The 21953-nt window shown below is 38.4% G+C and overlaps 1 protein-coding gene across 2 annotated transcripts in view; it reads right to left on the bottom strand.

Annotated features, from left to right (window-relative positions):
- Positions 1–21953, bottom strand: part of THADA (THADA armadillo repeat containing) — a 316084-nt gene that overhangs the window by 201421 nt on the left and 92710 nt on the right. For both annotated transcript variants that reach the window (XM_040623526.1, XM_008699809.2), the window contains one exon: positions 18787–18878. In XM_040623526.1, the coding sequence (XP_040479460.1) occupies positions 18787–18878 (92 nt within the window). The remainder of the gene's footprint in view (positions 1–18786; positions 18879–21953) is intronic.

Raw genomic sequence — 21953 nt, 5'->3', positions numbered from 1 at the left:
CAATTTACAAATTTAAAGGAGAGTACCCTTTGAAGGGTGGAGATACACACACCACCTCCATTCATTATAAACAGATTTGAGAGAGAATCTTTTCCTTTTCTGGGGTGAATACCATAACATCTGTTTTCTGGTCATAACAGCAACTGAGCTGATTCAAGAAAATATTCTCTCTCTCTTTTTAAAGTTGTTGGTGCATAATTACATGATTTCTCTTGAGCCTTGGTTTCCTTAAGACGTGTTTATTCTGCACATCTGCTCTCCCCATACCTGATTACACAAAGGTATCATAAATAGCAAACCAACAGGTATAAAGAGACCAGCCCTCAAAACAGATCAAAGCAAACAGCCCGTGGAGTCCTTTGGAAATCTTGGCTGGCAGCTCTTGTAAATAAAAGTGCTTCTAAAGCAGAAAGCATTCAACTACCGTATTTATATAGGGCGTGATTGACAGGTCAGTTATTAACTGCATAAAAACACAGGCAATGTTAACTAGCAAGAATGTTTGTTCTAGCTGTTCTATCTGAAGGAAAATGAAATCCAAGATAGAATGGCCTGCTCTCTGTTTCTTTTAAGTATTTATTTTAGAACCGTGCAGTATAAAAGAATGTTTTTTCAAGTCAGTGAACTTAAGCTATTTTGCTTACTGTTCTGGAATTTAAGTATGTTGTTATAATTCTTTAGAAAACAAATGTTACATTTACTAAAGGCAAATTCCAATGGTGCACCATGATCTTTTCAACCCTCAAAAACATTTTATTCTTCTGAATTACTAAAATTAAAGAAATTTTACATTAATTAATGTTTCTTCCAGTAACTAAAGTATATCAAATCGGAGGATCAAAGAACAGGAAGGTTTCCTCCCACTGCTCCGGAAGAAGGCATGTGTTCCTTGAATTGCTTATGGTAGCAAGTCTAAAATTTGCCAAAAGGAGATAAGAATAAACTGGTTTATATTTTATTACTATTATTTTCTTAATTACTAATACATCCTATTATGGATGATCATTTACTTCAACATTACACAATGCAATATATTTTGTTTTAAAAGTTCTCTCAAAAAATGATGTCAGTTGCATACAGATATGTGGTCAGGAAATTCTCAAAATCCACTTTTGCATGCAACGGTTTTCATTCTTGAGGTTTTAATATGGTTGGCACCCACCCCCATCCCAGTAGAAAGTACAAACGCCAGCCTATATTTCTCCAGCTTGAAGAGCAACTTCTATAAAAACCTTGCATTTATCCAATCTATAATTTTACTCTTCTATAAAATGATTTTTTTAAGGTAACAAGGAAGAAGTAGAAGGAAAAGTTAGGAGGAAAAAAAAAAAAAACCCAAGTTCTGCTTTTCTGAATCAATCAGCCAATACTTTTAAGACTGAAATTATATAAAGTTAGCATTTTCCAGTCAAATAAATGCTTAGGAAGTGGACCGTGTGTTTATATGCATGGCTGTTTATACATGTTTAATATCCTCAGTCTGAGTTTTTCCACGTAAACATAAGTTTTGTTAAATATCTCTTGAATTAAATTATAAAGCTTCTTTCTTTTCAAAATGTTTCACTCTTAGCAAAGACTATCCTGTGAGCTGAATACCAAACACTAAAGCAAACCAAAAATCCCCAGAAAACCCATCCTTCCTCATCAGTACATTTAATGCACCACAATCTTGCTTCCTCTAGCATTCCTACAAGCAACAGTCTTTCAGAACACAGAATTCTTATGAAATAAATACACAGCATTAGAACATGCCCTGGCCTCCTCCACTATCCACCCCTCCCCCTTCCCCCGCAGGACTGTATTTTCAAACTAGAATATTTGTTTTGACAGACTTCTGCTTGCTTAATTCTCTGGCAAAGGATTTCTTGCTCACCCCTTGCCAGTAATGAACATTTTGCCAGAAATATGCAACTTCTGGCATGACAAGAATAGGGAAGAAAAAAAAAAAACAAAAACCCTGCCAGCAGAGACTTCCAGAACTGAAGATAAAAGCAGGCACACTGGATGAACAGAATCCTTTCCCTTAACATATTATAATTTCCTCTTGTTTTCCCTGCTCCTGACTATCATGAGGAAAACCTTCATTTGGCAGTTTCACATGCCTTCCCTACACTATAGAAAGCAATGGGAAACTATTCCCTAAATCTTGGTTGCTAATTAAAGAACTACTTATCCAAATGAAAATGTAGGTTAGCTAATCCTACTCAGAGAGTAAATCTCCAAAACAATTTCTTAATAATAGTTTATCAGGAAAATTAAAATCCATTGAACTTGTTTAATCCCAGTGGAATACTTCTCTTTCATTATTTCTCCAGTTACATTTAAGGACCTAACACACTCAAAAACTTAACAATGCAAGATGGCTCCACCTCCCCGTGCTGAGCTCAGAAGGGTTGGGCAGGATACCACACAGCTCTCCTCAGAGAGCTTAGGGTGTGGGTGAAGTGCCTCCTTCTGCAACTACCCAGATTCTTGGGAGAATGAGTAGCCCACAGAGTAGATTTCCTGCATGGGTGGAGTCAGGCACTTTCCAAAAAAACAAAACAAAACAAAATACTCATGGCTCACAGGGGAACAGACAAGCGTGTCTCAAAGAATACCAGATTGTTGAAATACTCAATCTCTGCTGAGAGATCCTCTTCCTGCACACGTCACCTAAACAATGATGCCCCTAGGAGTCTACCTCACCCCTCTGGGTTATTTCATTCACAGCATAAAATACCGTCTATACCCGGATGACTCCTTCATCCAGCCCAGGACCCGCTCCTATGTTCCAGAACCAGTATACTGAACTATTTCATGAATATGTTCCATTGGATGTCCCTCAGGCATCTCGAAACACAGATCCAAAACTGAACTCAGGATCCCCCAACCTCCCCCTACACCCCACAACATGCTTCTCCTCCTAAATCTTCACCTCTGTAGATGGCATCATCGGACCCAGGCACTGTCCCAAGCCCAAAATCAGCCCAATCAGCCCACCATCTTTCCTCTTCCCCGGTCCCCTCATTTTTCATCAAGTCCTGTCAAATCTATTGTCTTAATAACTCTAATCAATGTCCCCGCTCCGTCCTCCTTGCCCACCCCATTTCTGACCTGAACTCATTTATCACCTCCCAGCCCGCCCACAGTTTCCTCAACTGTGTTCTTTAAAACATAGTCTTGCTAAGATACTCCATGAAAAAGAATTCTATGATTCAATATTTTCAATGAGTGTCTACACTGTGACTGCAGAGTCATAGTACATACCAGCATATTAAAGTCTTCAAAAACCCTTGGCCTGAAGAAACATGTTCATACCGACCTTTCACCACCATCATCACTTCCCCTGGCTCCCTTTCCCCGACTGCTTTTCTTCACTTGGCTAACTTCTCCTTATCCTTCAAGCTCAGGCGCTGCCTCCTACAGGAAGGCCCCTGAGATGAGAGGCTCATCTCTACTCTGTGCTTCCACATCTCTTTGCATGCCTCTATACAGAACATTCACGCTAATGGCACGCAGACTGCAGTACGTCTCCTGCACCCAGTTGTGAGACCCCTGAGGGCAAAGACTCTGACTTACCTTCCAAAGTCCAGCACGTTACCTGGCATGTGGCAGTGAATTAATAAACCCTACTGAGTAAATGAATGCTAATAATACCTAACCGTATTATCATTTACTCTGTGCCAGGCATCTGCTAATCTTCTTGCATATATTAACTCACCTGACCCACCCAAGGACCCTACAAGGTTAGGTGCTAGTATCTTCCCCATTTGATGCATGGGGCAACCGAGGCAGGAGGAGTAAATATGTTTCATTATTCCTCCAATACAATCTTATTTTCTCATCTCCAGCAGCATAAACAAGAGTAATTTTACACCGCTTCTTAGGAAAGAGAATGTGATTAAACCAATGGAAAGCTGTTTGGCAGAACTTTGATACCTTTAGAAATACTGTATGTTATAGAAAAAAAAGCTTTAGTGTAACGGGAAAATAACTGGAATTAGGAGTCTTCTCTGAATTTGAACACCAGCTCTGTTTCATACTATAAACAGATCCAACTAGAAGATATGAGACACACAGCAAATTAATCTAAATTCCAACTGTATTATTTAAAATGAGGACAGTTATACTTATTGAGTATTCTTGCCAGAATTACATGAGGTAAGTGTATGAGAGTCCTTTGCAGCCTTTAGGTTATAAAGTTGGGAATACTGATATTATTACTATCACAAACAATACAATGGAATAATGTCTTACCCCCCCACTAGCAAATCTTTATAATTGATTATTATATATTTCTATTTTTATTTTCCTTATGGACAAACTGGTCCAAATAATTGGAAAAGCTTTCAAATCTACATGGAGATTTCTACTGAAAGTTAAAAAACTTTCTACTAAATTGAACCAATTGAACTACATCTGTTTTGAGGCTCACAGTATAAACTTGGAAATAAGGAAAAATCATTGAGTATTAATAAAAAAAACTTGACAAAAGTCTTAAAAATTTCAACAAAACCATGACCAGCACAACTGACTAAATTATCTACACTGTACAGACTGTCTACACTCTCCTGTCATTAATGGAATCTTATATAATATAGCCAGTGCTCTCAGCCCTACAAACTATGAACAGCTCAGTAGATAAATCTCAATAAGCCTCCACATCAAACAGACTGGAAGAAATCAAAAGACCGCTGAGCTAAGCCAGACCAGGCTGATATTTTGGTTTATTGGTTAACTGTTATGTTTGGAAAGGCATAAAGCTTAATTGCGAGGCTTGAGGTGTATGTCAAAAATGCCTGACTTAAGTAGAAATTCTGATCATAGCATCTGTCACTAGTTAAAATACATGGAGATCTTTATCCAGGCTATATTTTTGTTGTTTATGTTTTCAATAAATGAAAATAACCCAGTCACATGGTGACTAAATATGAATCATTGTTACAGCTTTTTGAGAAGGTTTGGAAATCCCAGGTGTAAATTAGGGACTAACACTGTTGTTAATCCAAATCATGTAAAAGTTAAAAAGGGGAAAAAATCTGGTCTAGTTTATGACTTCTGGTGGTATTAACCATAGGTTTCTCACAAATACTAATGAATGCAACACTTTGAAACACCATATGGAAAAGTGAAATCCGGTGGTGTTATTTGGATATTTTTACCATTTTCTACTGAATAACTAACTCCATTTGGCTGAACAAGCAACAAAACTAAACATTTCTTAAAAGGCCCTAGGAGAAAGTAATTTCTCCTAGTAAAGGTCCAGTAAAGTTTCTATTTAAAGACAGCAAATGAGGTGCTCATCACTGCTACCAAAGCTACTCAACCATACTCAACACATGAGTATTTACTCGGTGCTTTAGGACATGCAACAAACCTTAAAGATAAGCCCTCTCTTTCAGAACACGGAATTGAGTTCAGAGTCCACAACTAATTCACAAGAAGCAATAGCACACAGGAAAGAGAGTATGCACCATCTGTGGTACACCAGGGAGAGTCCTAAAGAAAAGGAGCACAGTGAGTGCTGGGATCACCCGTTCGTATCGATAGTTCAACTAATTTAAAGACAATTCTCACTAAATGCTCCCCCAGCATTACTGCACTGGGCCCTTCAAAAGCATTGTCACATTGACTCCTTGTAACAACTCTGGAGACAGGTACTGTTACCATCCCCAATTTATGATGATGCTGAGATAAAGAAACTGAGGCTCAAGGGACTAAATAACTAACCCAAAGTCTGAGCCGGAAGTTCAATCTAGACCTGTCTAACTCAACATGCATTTTCTGAGCGACGTCAATCTATCACTTCTTTGCCCCCGATGTAAGGCAGACCCTTTACAGGGCACTGGGACAAAAACGGGCATCAGTCATAGGCCCTGCTCTCAAAGAAGCCATAGTCAGGTCAGGGAAGACTTCCTGGAGGAAAAAAGATTCAGGCTGAGCCCCCACAGGATGGGAAAAACCAGCAGACTATAAGTAGAAGAGAAGGGACAGGCACTTTTGGAGCCCAGAAAGCAGGAATAAAAGCAACAAAAAGGAAAATCCTAACATATCCAAAGGAACAGTAGGGAGATTAGCTTGGTTAGAGTATATTTATTTGTTGGTAGTTTGTAGGGGTTTAATAAATATTTGTGGGTTTGAATAATAGGAGATAAGGTGAAAAGGGCAAATCCAAATTACATAGGGCCTTGAAAGCTAAGCTGAAGAAAATACAATTAACCAACAAATTATGTGGGCAAATGTTTAACCTCACTACTAATAAAAGCAACAGAAATTGAAACAACATGGTAATTTCCCCCCTCACATTCTCTTAAACTTGCATTAGAAATTAATAATATCCACTACCAGGAAGATTACACATGCTAGTGAATTTATAAATTGTATCTTCTTATTTAAAAGAAGCCTGGCTATGAGTTTTCTGGAAAGTTTACATTCTTGAACCCACTATTTCCATTTCTGATCATTTATCCCGAAGAAATAATCTGAAAACACAAGAAAAGCGAAAATGCATGAGGATATTCCCTGCACCACTTTTTTATAATGTGGAAAAATTAGATGGAGTGTAAATGCTCAGTGTTAGGCAGTTGGTTAAAACAGAAAGGAAAAGGTTTAACAGAATGGGAAAGGCCAATTAAAGGGGTATGGGCATTAGATCAGAGGCAAGAAAGAGCTCGTGAAAATTCCTAGTAGGAAGGTGAAATGGGAAACTGTTTTTCAAGATCAGTTTACCAAGAAATCTGAAAACACACAAATAGAATCTGAAGACTAGTTATACCCTAATACCAAGAAGTTACACGTAGGTGCATCTATCTGCAAGAAATAACCCTGCATACTAAAACACTTTGTAAATAAAAGATACTCACCACACCATTATTAATAATATATGTTAAAAAAAAAAACCTAGGGGGGAAACTATATATTTAATAATAAGAGAAAGACTAAGTAAACTATGGTTTGTCCATTAAAGGAATGTTACTTTGATTGATATTATACACAAAACCCTGAAAAATGATTACATTTCAATTTAGTGAAGGGCAGGAGGAGGAAGAGATTTCTAGAGAAAGAAACCTCCAAAGAAAATGCCATGGATCCCATGGAATTCGATTTTCATGGGTGAGCCAAACGGTTTGGCAGTGCACGGCAGAACAATTCTGAAGGCAGTTAGGGCTGAAAACATGCAAGTATTTAAGAATGATATGTCCATCTGTGGAAAGGCCACAACTGGTAAATGATCGTATGCCAACTGAAATACATTCTTCCCAAGACATAAATCTATTTACTTCCCCACTGAAACGTTATACTTTCACAATGATAAAAAACTGAAGCCTCTGCTGTTGCAATGTTTGTAACTAATCAAAACAAGAGCACACATGCCACTCAGACAGAAATTCTCCTTTATTGCCCTAATACACGTTGAAGCTAATGGGAAAATTGGCTTAATGAAAGCATAAAGGAAAAAGAGATGATGACCTGGGCTATGTATCTGGGGAAACCTGGGTACTCACCGCCTTTATTTTCTGTCAGTGATACTGTTTTTTTGGCACACAGAATTTTGTTTCCAAATATAGATGGGGAGACAGGTCATCAATACTGCTTTAATGTTTAATGTCATGATCTGAATCACTGATTGCCATATAGATAGCACAGAAGAACGCAGCAAGATAAAGACGTGATCAGGTGAAATGTTCCTGCCTAAATGGCAGAAGAACCGAGAAGGGGAAGAGGAAGGGGTAAATAGGGGCCATGTGTTTGAAGAGGATGAGGAAAAGCTCTCAGAGGTGCAATCACACAGTGGCACGGAAGTGAGGAAGCGGAGGAGTGGGGCAGACAGGCTCCTCCCTGAGGGAGGGGAAGGGAGTTAACAGAGAATTTAAGCTTTCCACCTTGCATTAGAGTTGAGTTGAGCCTTATCTCTTTGACTGTTCTTCAAATATTTAGATATTTTATAAATGTCTGTACTCTTCTCAGTGCTCAGAGCCTTGAACCTAGTAAGCATTTTTTGTTGAATAAATAATGAAGAAAAAAAAACTGTTGGGTCACCTGAACAGGCCACCAATTATAGCCATAACCAATGGCTGAGGAGGACTTTGACTGCAGAGGGTGAAAGACAGGATCAAGTGGGTTAATAAGGGGAGGAAGTATGTAACTAACCATTACATGTATCTAGATCAGTTGTCCATGGCTTGACTGAGCACAGAAACAAATACAAGAAAGACAAAGAGGTACTCAGAGCAATCGATGGCTCTAGAATTTTGCTTATAGGATAGAAAACTCTAGACCTCCAAGATTCAGCAAATGAATCAGACTTACTGATCCTCAATCAAATGTAGCTAGTCTGACTCCATCTTCTGTCCAGCCCAGCTGGTTTGCCCTGACCCAGACAGCCTCATGGTCAACTCCTACAGAGGCAGTTTGTACAGAACAAAAGAGTAACAGTTTGGAAGAGAGAAAAGAACGAAAACTGGCAGATAGAGAAAGTGAGACTGTTCAAAACAAACGGCCTAATTTGATTTCGGAGGCCAAAATACTACATCAAAATATAACACGTGATTTAAATGAAATAGGGATTTCTGGTTAATAAATGAAAATAATTAAGTACCAATTCCAATAAATTTGGAAAGATCAATAGACTTCACTCCATCTGGCCTCACAATAACAACATCGATGTTGTAATATAGAGGTCAAATTCCAAAATGAATTTGAGTTCCTAATAAAAAACAGTGTTAGCATTCTGTTAGCTTGTTAGAGATCAGCTGTGAACCAGGGAGACATTTCACATCGCAGAGTAGCATTTTTTGACTTAGAAGTTGATTATATTTTATTCGAAATCTCTATTTCAATGCTCTACAAAACTTTTTTTCATGTGTAAAGACATATACTTTGTTCTTGAGTAAAATTTTTATAATGCAAGCTTGCTTACAGTAACGAATTATGTATAACCACATAGCCAGACACACTTGTACTACACTTCGTATCTTTTTAAAATTACATGAAGGAACTGCATAAGTAAAGGGGAAAAAAACGCATTTTCCTATTAGGCTAAAATACTACATATACTACTTCTCTTCCTATTAAGCCGTTGTTCTTAATGAAAACATTTTCAAAGCTTTTGAAATAGCCTAGAAGAATGTAACCGCAGACTTCATTAGTTGCCCACTAAAAATTCATTCCCCCACCCCATCCTTCCTTTTAACAGTACTTGAGTTTGGTTTGGTATATACCCTTCTCTGAGTATGCTCAATATGCTCTGATATGCTTCGGGGAAGACTGGCACCAACCCCCAACCCAACTGGAGAATCCTGATTAGTCTAAGATAATTATGGTGTATCCATTTCTCTTGTCAGGGATAAGTTGGGGCATGCTATGATGTTAACTCTGGCCAAAGAGATGTAAAGGGAAGTCTGCAGGGTGTGGGACTGAGAGCACGGGAACATATAGGAGGTGATGTTGTTACGTTTAAAAACAGAGAGGCACGAGGCCACTGTAGTGCCTAGACGCTGTTGCACCTAGATGTGATGGCTGGAACTGCAGCCACCTTGCAACCAAGAAGGAAGCTTGCCTGGGGCCAATGTCATCACATCAAGGATGACACAGCAGAAAAATGAAAAAAACCTGGGTCTTTGATGATGTTATCAACCTAGAATAAAGCAATCCCCCTTAAAACTTCTTGGTTATATGTGAGATAATAATTTCTCTTTATTCTTTCCATTTTGATTCCAGTGTTCTGTTACATGCAGTCAAAAGCATTCTAACTGCTACAAGTTTGAATTATCTCAAGTCTCTGTTTAAATATTAACAAATGGAGCTATAATTTGGGAAATGAGGGACAACAACAGAATATGCTGCTTAATTTACTAGAAAGACATACAGTCCAAAGGTAGAAAACTCAGTTACACAAGTAGATCTTAAAGCCTCACCTATTATATTTCAAAGCTGGTTACTGTTCTGCCCCCCCGCCCGCCCCACAGGTACATACATCACACCCCAATGGTTTGGAACTGACCTTGTCCCCATGCCAATAATTTGGGAAAATGAACATCTTCTGACAAAATGGTAGAAGATTCTAACGTAGAATATAAAGTTCTTTGTCCCAAAGAGGCACTTTAAATACCCTAAGATTTGAAACAGTCTAAGATGATGAAATTTTCACTGATTCATATTTATTCACTACCCACTATATGTTAGGATGCTATTTTGAATTTTTATCTGACAGCTTGGGATAATTGATAGCATATTTAACTGCAACTGTAGCTGATCTTTTCTGTTCCTGCCGAGCTAGATCTGAAATGAGTATCTTCCTTTCCCACAGTCGCTGCTGCTCCTAACGATCAGACACATGCCTCCCACCTGCCTTCACTACCCCACAGCAGTCACACTTAACTATGTCGGATGGCACACAAGATGGCAATACATGTTCTTTAAAAGAGAGAGAGGGACGCCTGGGTGGTTCAGTGGGTTAAGCGGCGGACTCTTGGCTTTGTCTCAGGTCATGACCTTGTGATCATGAGACTGAGCCCGGTGTTGGGCTCCAAATTCAGCTCGGAGTCACTTGAGATTCTCTCTCCCTCTCCTTCTGCTCCCCAACCCCTCAGTCAAATAAAAAAATAGATCTTTAAAAAAAGAGAGAAAGAGAGTTTTCCATGGTCGAATAACTTGGGGAAATACTGCATGTTATATCCCACTTTTGAAGATTCACAAAATATATCATATCATATGAACTGTCCTGAGAAATTCTGACATAAAGAAATGTTTACTTAATTCAATGTTTCTGAAACCTGACTCTAGAATCTATTTTTCACTAAGTATCTTTCAGTATCTTGAGGATATTAGTAATCCTTAAAACATAAGACATATTCCCTTCTAATATGGCCACTACTCATTTAGAAATAACAAAAAGAATAAATGCCAAAGTCACCACACCAAGCTAGAGCTATGCTTTAACAATCTCCAGAGACTACAAGTTATTTTTAAATAACTCTCTTTCAGAGTTTTGTATTATATTCTCCAATCCCACCTGCCAGGGACACAAAATGTAATCTCTTCCCAGATGATTCCAAAAACGATGCTTTTATTATGGGATACTACAATACAAAAACTTGTAAATGAGTCCTAATGTCAGGTACTATTCAAACTAGCCTCCCTGGCATATCTGTTTTACTGACTGATATAGCCCCAGAACCTAGTATGATGCTTACAACAGAGTAGGTAGTCAATGAATCCTTGCTCCAAGAATGAATGAATGAATGAATATCTCCATCATGTCCTCCTCTCCACCTGTCCAAATCTTGCCCATCCTTTCAAGTGTAGATTAAGCCCTGACTCCTGCATGGAGCCCAACCTCATCCTCCTCTGATCTCCTATCCGCAGATAGTATTAGAGAGTTTGATACTCATTTTTCCTAAATTTGTTCACATGTTGGTCTTCTCTCTCAATAAACGATGAACTCCTTGGAATCCAAGACTGTGTTATAAACTACTTCTGTATATATTAGAGTGCCACGGTACAATAATAAATATTCAATGAAAAAATTGTATTCATTATATTAAAAAATTCAGTGTGTAACAAGAATAACTGGAAATTCCTGGGATTTCTAAACCTATACATTACTAAAATCAGTAGTTATAAGGATCAAGTTCTGAATAAAGAAAAAAATGTTATCCAAGTTCTAAAGAAACTATTCCCTCTGGCTTTAACCTCTTTGACTCCATTTTCTCATTTGGAAAATAGCTCTGTGGTATTTCTCTACAGGTATTGAATGAGCAACAAATACTGCTTGTAAACCCCCCGATAAAGGAAGACTTTATCTCATAGTCCTGGGAGCAATCCTGATGTCTTAAATTATGTAATCCTGGTATTACATTATATTAGTCTGGTTCATATAAAATGTAAGCTACAAAAATACCAAAGCTAAGAAAAAATATTTACTCATGCTTTTACTAAGATGCAGAGAGAGGATGCATGCATTGCCAAAATTCCATAGAACATGCTCAAACTAAAGCAACAATGCCTTAGTTATTAAAGAAGGCAATGGCCTGAAGCAGTACTTAGGAACAAAGATTACTTGGTCCACGCAAGAGTCAATATTTAAGAACACAATGACTAATTCCCACTTCAAGTTCATGAACATATTTCTTTTTAAGAGCTTCTTTTTGGTTAAAATTTTTTATTTGTGGTTTTCCTACCTATGATCCATGAACCTAAGAATGAACAAAAACTTGGAAACATGAAACTCTCCAGTAGGCCAAAGTGTTGGTATAGACTTAATTTTGATTTTAAGGACTTCTCAACCAAGGGTACACAAGATTTGTACTTTACTTCTCAGGCTCCAAAAATACTCACTTATCAACTCGGCCTAAAGAACCAGACTGAATGTTCTTGAACAACTGTGGAAAATGCATGAATGACACCTCCAGACCATATCAAAACACTGGGGCTCTTAATTTAATTTCAAATTACTTGAGTCCCAACTTGTATTATTGTTGCCAATAGAAACTCCACTTATAAATAATCCACTGGTTTTTAAAAAAATGTTCTAGTTGAGTTTACTGTGAGCTAAAAGTAATCATTAAATTCATTTCCGGCACTACCTATGTGACCTTCAGCAAATCGCTCAACTTTTCCGCACCTCAATTTTCACCTTAAGTCCTCTCAAAGATTAAAACTAGTAACAGCTATTATTATCATTGTTTTAAAAGATTTTATTTATTTATTTGAGAGAGTGCATGAGAAAGAGTGAGCTCGAGCGGGGGGTGGGGGGTAGGGAGCAGAGGCAGTGGGAGAAGCAGACTCCACACAGAGCTGGGAGCAGGGAGCCCCACCCAGTGCTCGGTCCCAGGACCCAGGGATCACAACATGAACCAAAGGCAAACACTTAACCAACCCAGGCACCTCTATCATTTTTGTTAAAGATATGAATGAAAAATATAAGCACAGTCTTGAAAAACATTAGGTTAAGCCAAGAAGACATCATACCTTAGACAAGGATCATCATCACAAAACCCCCACATCCTCTCCCCATAGCACTGAACTATCATCAAACACAAGAGGTAAAGGTCTTACTGGCCACACGGATATCTTATTGAGGTAATTTAATTCATTCCCTACTTGCCAACCAGAAAACTAAGATTTCTACGTTCCTGGTGCTTTGTAGGACATTAGAGGCCTTGTGACCTGTTCCCCCCTCACCTCTATTTGCATGAACACAGAGTGTGAAGTTCCCTGGGAAGAGAACATTCTTGGGACAAAGACACACAAAGTCTTCCACTATCCACGGAAAGGTCTCACAGTCACCTCAAAACAAACTTCTCCACTGGCTTCCTCCTCAAATCAACCAGCCACATGGGAGATGGGAGATTCTTGCTCCACATTGAGAGCTTAGGTGAAGTGGCTCATTTCCCACAGTCTGATGATCTAAAACCTAAAGCCAGACTCTAAAAAGGTGACTCAGTGCTCACGAGGGGCTATGTGCATTGGTGTATAAATCCGCATGCACTCTGCAAATGGAACTGGACTTGTGTTCTAGTTCTGCCACTTCCTGGCTGTGTGGCCTCGGGCAAATAACTACATCTGACTAACCTTAGTTTACTTCTCTGTGAAATTAGGATGACCATCCACTTTGCAGGGCTGTGATGGAGGCTAAATTACATGCTAGGCACACAAACAGGCACTGAAGATATGCTACCCCCTTCCCTCTGCACCTGTGGAACAGAGACTGCAGCACAGCAGATAACCGCAGGCATTCTTCGTGAGACGGTCGGTCTCCCCAGCGCCAAGCTCATGTCTGACTCATCTCTGGATCTCTGTGCCCAGCAGAGGGCCTGGCCCAGAGTAAACACATAATAAACGCTTTTTAAATGGAGAAAATGAGAATCCTTTGGGTCTGAGGATGTTAAGATTATCCTGGCCACAGTCAAAGAAAATTTTGATTTTCAGTTTGGCCAAATAGGCGCTTGCTACAAACCATTATATAGTTCAAAGCAAATAAGCTATTCTGAATTCTAATAATTACGTTCTCTAAAACATAAAAACCCAATTGCCCTACAGCTCTCAATTTCAGTTTTGAGAATCCAATTATTTCCTAAACAATGGAGTGGGTAACCACAGAAACTTGTGGAATCTCTTTTCCTAGAAAACATGAAGAACAGGAGAGAAGCCAGTTTGTCTGGAAACTGCTTCAAATTCTATCTATAAGCAGAGGCTGGACCAGATCAGATGCCCCTCGGAGGATCCTTCTAGACCTACACAACTAAGACGTTAGGAGAAATAACTAAAATAATTCTCCGTAGTTTACACCCAGGAAAGTAAAATAAACACAATTCAACATCTCCTAACACAGTCATTAGAAATAATTTTACTTGGACCTGGTGATGCTTTTATAAGCATATTTTTCTTAAATTGTGCTAAACCATCCCAAGCTATCAATTTAAATATGAGCTTTCTCTGACAAGACAGAATAGAGATTATTATAACTTAACAACACAAAAAACAAGATTATTATTCTATTGTTCCATCTTCCAACCTACCTGTTTCCATGTACCCCCAATCTACTCATTCCCAAAGCCTTATAAGAAACACTATTTCCCCCAAAATATTCCATGCAACTCTCCCATTAATGATTTTCTAGTGCATCTATTACTCATGTCACACTGAGCAGCCACTTATTACAGATTGTCTTCTACTCGTATCTTTTGCAAATAACAATTTTTGTTCCCTTAGCTAAAATGTAAGCTCCTCGAGCAAGGTCCAAGTTTTATACTTCTCTTGTACTCCTCTATTGTGTCAATGAGTCATGACACATGCTTACAAATTCTCATTGGCTGACTAACTGATTTAAAATAAAGAGAGAGGGGGGCGCCTGGGTGGCGCAGTCGTTAAGCATCTGCCTTCGGCTCAGGGCGTGATCCCGGCGTTCTGGGATCAAGCCCCACATCAGGCTCCTCTGCTAGGAGCCTGCATAAAATAAAATAAAATAAAATAAAATAAAATAAAATAGAGAGGGATGCCTGGGTGGCTCAATTGGTTAAGTGTCTGACTCTTAAATTTGGCTTAGGTCATGAACTCAGGGTCCTAGAGAACCTGCTTAAGAATCTCTCTCCCCCTCTGTCCCTTCTTCCACTCGCACGAGTGTGTGCACACTCTCTCTCTCTCTCCTTCTCAAATAAATAAAGTAAAATAAAATAAAATGAAGAGAGAAAGCTGTAGAATACTCTCTACACTGAGGACCAATATGAAGCTTTGGCAAAATCTATAAAGTTTTCAGACTGCTATATATTGACATCTGTCATTTCCCTGGAACTAGAATAGTTGAAGGTTAATACCCACAGGGGCTAAAGAGAAAGACCTAGCGGTAAATATCACACTGGTTTAGCTCCTGCGCTGTACGGAATGAGGAACTCTCAAGGGGTGCCCACTCACAACACTGCAAATGGAGGCCATTGTGGAAAGCCCAGCACACTCCCCAGATCACAGAGCTGTGCGGACTCTGCTTCTACATGGGATCAAAGATTCATCATGTCAGGCCAAGTCAGCCAGAGGGTAATAAATAGATAGGAAAAGAGATTTAGCAAATTAAAAAGTTGTAACATGATTTCAAAAAACCAAGTGAAGCTTCAGTTTTCTCATTCTTCAAAATCCAAGGAACACATCTAGGACAAGACTAAGGGACTCTAGAGTCCAATCATTGCCAGTGCACTCTACATACTTACAAATGGGGATGCAGAACGTCCTGCTCCCTTCTCTACATGGGAAAAGGGAACTTCTTGTCTGTACTACAAGGCAGGTACTGTTTTAGGAACTGGGAATAGAGCAGTTTACCAAACCCACAAGTTTAGTAACAATTACATAAAGCCTTAGCTTAGTACATTGCAAAAATAAGAAACCTCCAGGATGGTCCAAATCTCTTATCTTAGAGGAGAAAACCAAGGCCCAGAGAGGTTAACTAATTTGTCTCAGTTGGTTATCGTGGCTATATTGCAACAAAGGCAGGGAGTAGAAACCAGATTTCTTATCTCTCCTCCAGTAACAAAATTTACTAGCTCTTTAAGCAACTATTTCTGTGTGCCTATCATATGCCACACATATGGTAGGTACCAGGTACACAAACGAGTAAGAAACTGACTCTGTCCTCAAAAACTTCAGTGTAACTCTAAGATGATAGGATGAGCACCTTAATAGAAGTGGTAACAGAAAAAAAGCAAACTGTCTCTAACTGTGTAGGCCTTCCAACATTTAATTAATTAATTAATTAATTTATTTATTTATTTATTTATTTATTTATTTATTTGAGAGAGGGCACGTGTGAGGCAGGGGAGGAGCAGAGGGCTCGATCTCAGGACCCTGAGATCATGACTTAAGATGAAATCAAGAGTCGGACGCTTCACCGACTTAGCCACCCAGGCACCGCGACTTCCAACATTTTAAAAGAAAATGAACGGTTAGTCATTAGTTTCATCCCTACCATAGCCCTATGAGTACAGAGCATGGATCTTATTATTCCTGTTACAGAGACGGAGAAATTGAAGTCCAAAGAGGATAAGGAAGTCTATTAAGGTCATCTCTAGAGGCAGCAAAATGCCTAGAAACCAAGTCTGTTTACCCCAAGACAGACATTTTTTTCCCACTAGATGGGAAAGGCAGATGTTCTTTTATGACCAGTTCTCTTCTGACCAAGAGCACACATTTGCAAGACGGTGTGCAGAACAATCTGTGGCTGCGAAAGGAGACTTAACTGGTCTGTGAGGTCTCATCAGCTGAGCATAGTTATTCGACGGTTGAGTAACCAACCAACAAGACATCGTTATTACTAGCATTCTTAAAATGTCCATTATATATACACAGAATACATGGAAAAGGTGTTGCCCTCAGGGAGTTAATATTGTAGGGAACAGGGTTATAAACATTTCAACAAAAAGTGACATAATTAAACAAACTACGACTAGAATAACCACTACAAATAACGGCTAATTTAAGACACTAAAGGTTTTGCAGAGCAAATCTAGTGGATACTTCCAGGAAATACACTCCTTAGGAGTTAAACAGAGAACAAGAGCCTTGTATACGTAATGATACAGGTCAATCTTCAGATTATTAAAATAAAGGCTTTTTCTCACCAAGAATGTTCATCACATTTAAAAAAATTACTAATTTCTTAAGTCCTTCATTTCACCTTTCAACTTCACTCAAAACAATGATATGAATATCCCATTTCCCTCTTTCTAGGAAAGTTACATACTTTGTAACCTTCCCTATTTAAGAAGAATGAATTCATAATGGCGGCTCCCATCAGCATGCCTTTGGCAAATCGATTAAAGCAGGGTGGTTTCATTGTGTTATTCCTCTACCCTCCTTCAGATGTAACCCAAATGGGATGAATCTGGTGATTTTCTCCTATACATAGTAAAATCTGTATACACATGTGAGAATCACTCAGTTTATAAAAAGTAAAAGGGAATAAAGCATTTCTTCACTGTCACGTTCAGTTTGAAACATTAATTTCAGTTAATTATCTCATACTGTATTTATGCCATTATTTATCATGGCCTTATAACATGACCAAACTGTTTTAAACCTTAATACTTTTTAGAATTATTAACAAAATAAAGAAAGCTAAGGAGAAACAAATACTAATGATTTCAAACGACTGAGAGGAGGAACTTCTTTAGCAACTGGCTAAATAGTAAAAATCGTACCATCCTTTCAAAGAATAGTGTTAGCATGATTTTAAAAATACAACTTGATTAAAAAACAGCAACAACAACAACTCTCCAGTATTTCACTCAGGGGATTCATGCTTATAGCCAGTTGCTTTCTTTTTAAATATTTGATGATTTCACAGGGTGATAAGTAGCAATTTAAATGACAATTCAGAACTATCAGTTGGTTTCATTAGAATTATCAACAGTGCATCATAAAATTATTTCATGACATTTTCTAATTCCTAAAACTCACTTCTATCACAAGAAAATATTTTAACAAGTAACAGCTTAAAACCTAAATTAAAAATGTGATAATCAGCCTTTTTAGGTGAGAGAGGAATAGGGCCTTAGTTATCTATAGATCATTAAGAGAAAGTACAGGGCCTAATTGGATCCTAAATGAAGTAAAGAAAGTAATGACACATGCAGCGACAGTGACATCTACTGTCAGCACTTGCAAGCCACCAGACTACCATCAAATCCTCCCAAGTGCTGAAGAAACAACTATTCAAAACTTCTCTTCTTTAAAAACCAACAAATGGAACTTGTGCATTATATCTAAAAATGACCCATCATGAAAGTGTTTCAATAAGTTTCCTTCCAGACATTAAAAAAAAACCTTAAAAGAAAAACATATTAAAGAAAAGCCATAACACTAAAGACCTAAAAGTAAAAAACCCTTTATTCTGTGTGGCCAACATCTATCTGTAACTGTTCCCCTTGGCTACAGAGTTTAATGCAAAAAAGCAAAGATACTATACAAGCTAGTACTTGGTTCACACATCAAGAAAAAGCAATTTAGGACATTTCAGGAATAAATGAACATGCAAAGAAAAAAAAAAAAAAAACTTCAGCTGTTGCACTGAGAAACAAGCTCAAAATTTCAGCCCTTGCTACCTTGCTGTGTTTTTGTTGCTTTGAAAGGTCCACTTACTAAACAGTAGGTATTTTTGCCCAAGAGCTTAGAATTTGGCAGCCTAGGTTAATTTACTATAGCATTTTAATAGTTTTATGCTCTAGATGAATCCATAAAAGTAAGCAAATTTCCCAAAATTATTTTTGGCCAGGACAATATTTTTTAAAAGTAAAGTTAGCATTAGATGAAGCTTACCTATTTTTTTTGGAGAGTTCATCCTTTCCCCTTTTAACTCCAAATATTCTTGTGATCAAGGTACTAAAAAGGAGTGTGGATGAATTTCTCACCTAATGTAAAAATAAACGTACAATAAGGGTTAAGAAACACACATGGCATGAAACCAACATTTACAATGTTCAAACCTGACATTCAAAGTCCTTACCCAATTGGCTAAGGTGGGACTAAAGCAAATATGGTTTGTGTTCATGAAATAATTTTCAAAAACTGTATAGTAACTGACTCAATGACTTCCTCTTACACTAAGCCCTGTAAGCACACAACACAGCTCTTTCCTATACTTCTAACATTACCACCAATTATTTTATTTCTTTGTACCTGTATCATCAAATAACACTTATTTTTTTTTATTTTTTTTTTATTTTTTATTTTATTTTTTTTTTTAAAGATTTTATTTATTTATTCGACAGAGAGAGACAGCCAGTGAGAGAGGGAACACAAGCAGGGGGAGTGGGAGAGGAAGAAGCAGGCTCATAGTGGAAGAGCCTGATGTGGGGCTCGATCCCAGAACTCTGGGATCACGCCCTGAGCCGAAGGCAGACGCTTAACTGCTGTGCCGCCCAGGCGCCCCAACACTTATTTTTTTTTAAAGAAAATTCATTTTCCTATATTGTTTCTGACAAGGAATATCCCAGTAAAGAGCTCAGCTCTTTCCACTTATTTTCTGTAATCATTTACCTATGGGAAATATTTATAAGACCTAACTCAATCCACATTAATTAATACGGTCAAGAAAATATATAAAATCCAAAATGTTGTTTATTAACCCCACAATGGAGTAATTTCATAAATTTTAACCCTATAATCATGTGAGGCAACTGGTTAATAAAAATAAGAGGCGGGAACTATCATTAATAAAAACAAGTCATGGGGGGGGCGCCTGGGTGGCACAGCGGTTAAGCGTCTGCCTTCGGCTCAGGGTGTGATCCTGGCGTTATGGGATCGAGCCCCACATCAGGCTCCTCCGTTATGAGCCTGCTTCTTCCTCTCCCACTCCCCCTGCTTGTGTTCCTTCTCTTGCTGGCTGTCTCTATCTCTGTCGAATAAATAAATAAAATCTTTAAAAAAATAAAATAAAAAAAATAAAAACAAGTCATTTCTTCAAAATGATAATAATGGGGACTCCTAGGTGGCTCAGTCGCTTAAGCATCTATCTTCAGCTCAGGTCATGATCCCCGGGGTCCTGGGATGGAGTCCCAAATCAGGCTCCTTGCTCAGCGGGGGAGCCTACTTCTCCCTCTGCCTGCTGCTCCCCATGCTTGTGCTCTCTTTCTCTCTGACAGATAAATAAATAAAATCTTTTTAAAAAGTGATAATAATAGAGATACCTATTTCCAAACCAATGTGTCAAGATATTTTGTTGGATCATAAAAATGTCTTGAATGCCATGGTATATTGATTGGGCTTCCTCAATTGCCTTGCCAAATCAGGGCAGAGATGTATAAATACATACCGACTTGCCTACAGTGTGTAAGGCACGATACCAGCACCATGGAGAATATCTAGAAGACACACTTATGGCCAACATAGAACCTATATTCTAATGAGCTAGGTGTCATAATCATATGGTACGTTTAAACAGCAATATAAGATGAAAGGTAATTAAAAGTAACAATGTAAGATTTACAAAATAGCCGCCTGAAACCACTGCAGCAAGGGTCAAAAACTCAAATGCCCACAGGGACCAGTGAGCGGCGGGGAGGCACGACTGGGTCTAATGCAGTCACTCTTCAGCTTCAGCTGAGTTGCACGAGGGAATGTAAGCCCAGTGTTGCCAGATCTGCCTTTTCAAGAGAAGCCAAAAAACCCAGTTTTTATGTGAAATCTCACTATTTTGAAATGTTGGCAACAAATTAAAAGAAAAAAAAAACCCATCGAGGAGGCCAAACAAAACACAGTTGTAGGCTAAATTTGACCTATCCACCACTGGTTTGCAACCTCTCCTCTGGAAGCCCAAGACTGACTCAATTCATGCATGGTAACTTCAGGACTGGATGACAATGCATACCAAAGTGGCATAATTCGTACCAATATTGCAGTGAAACCCTAAAATTGGACAAATTCACTTATGTTCATTCCACAGTCAACAAACATTAATGAAGCACCTACTATATGCCCTGACTAATAACCCCAAACAACAAATCCATCTGTCCTGTTACACTGTCAACACGGCCTGTGCCCTAGCTCAGATCTTGATTATCTCTCACTTGGTCTATTGACTTAGTGCCCAAAGACTCCTGGGTTTAAGATGACTTGGTAAAGTCACATAAAACGCTGTCTCCTCTCAAGAATCGCACAAAGACAAAAAAAGAAAAATAGAAGCATAAATTCCATCCTGCCCTAAACCAAACTTTCTAACAAAGGCTGTCAAATGCAGTCAAGCTAAACTAGGAGTTCAGGGAGACTAAAGAGCATGAGTGCCAAGGCACCCCTTAATCAAACCTTAGAGGACTGTTTCACAGAGTGAATGGGTATCCCCAGAGAGAAAATCCCTGTCTGATTCAATAAGCTGGAGGCAGTAGACAGTCTTTCAGCAATACTAAGATAGATCTGAGGGTTCCAATAGTATTAGTCTGATCCATTCAGTACCAAGTTCCCTCATTCGCAGCCAACAATCATCAGGGCCTATTCCAGTAGGTGTAGCAACACGGTGATATTCTACCATTAATTAGTTACAATTTGCTGAAAGTAAAGTTTTTCCCTCATCTGCTCTTTGGTTACCCTGTTACTGGATTACTATGGAATCATTTCCATAAATTTACCAGTTTGCAGAACAATGCGTTAATGCCATAGCAACCGCCCAAAGGCCACCAAATAATCTTTTAAGACATTAAAGAAAATTAATTTTCCTTTTCTTGAGATAAAATTCACATACCATAAAATTCACCATATTAAAGGGTACTATTCAGTGGTTTTTACTATATTCACAAAGTAGGAAACTACCACCACTACCTAATGCCACAATATTTTCATCACTCCAAAATGAAACCCTATACACATTACTAGTCATTACACATCCTCCCCTACCAGACAAGCATTAATCTACTTTCTGTCTCTATGGACTTGCCCACTCTGGACATTTCATATTCGTGGGATCATGCAATATGCAGCCTTTTTTGTCTGGC

Source organism: Ursus maritimus, unplaced genomic scaffold (genome assembly GCF_017311325.1).
Source record: "Ursus maritimus isolate PB19 unplaced genomic scaffold, ASM1731132v1 scaffold_6, whole genome shotgun sequence".
In the NCBI taxonomy this organism is placed as follows: domain Eukaryota; kingdom Metazoa; phylum Chordata; class Mammalia; order Carnivora; family Ursidae; genus Ursus; species Ursus maritimus.
The sequence above is the reverse complement of the archived record's forward strand: the minus strand, read 5'-3'. Positions and strand labels throughout refer to the sequence as shown.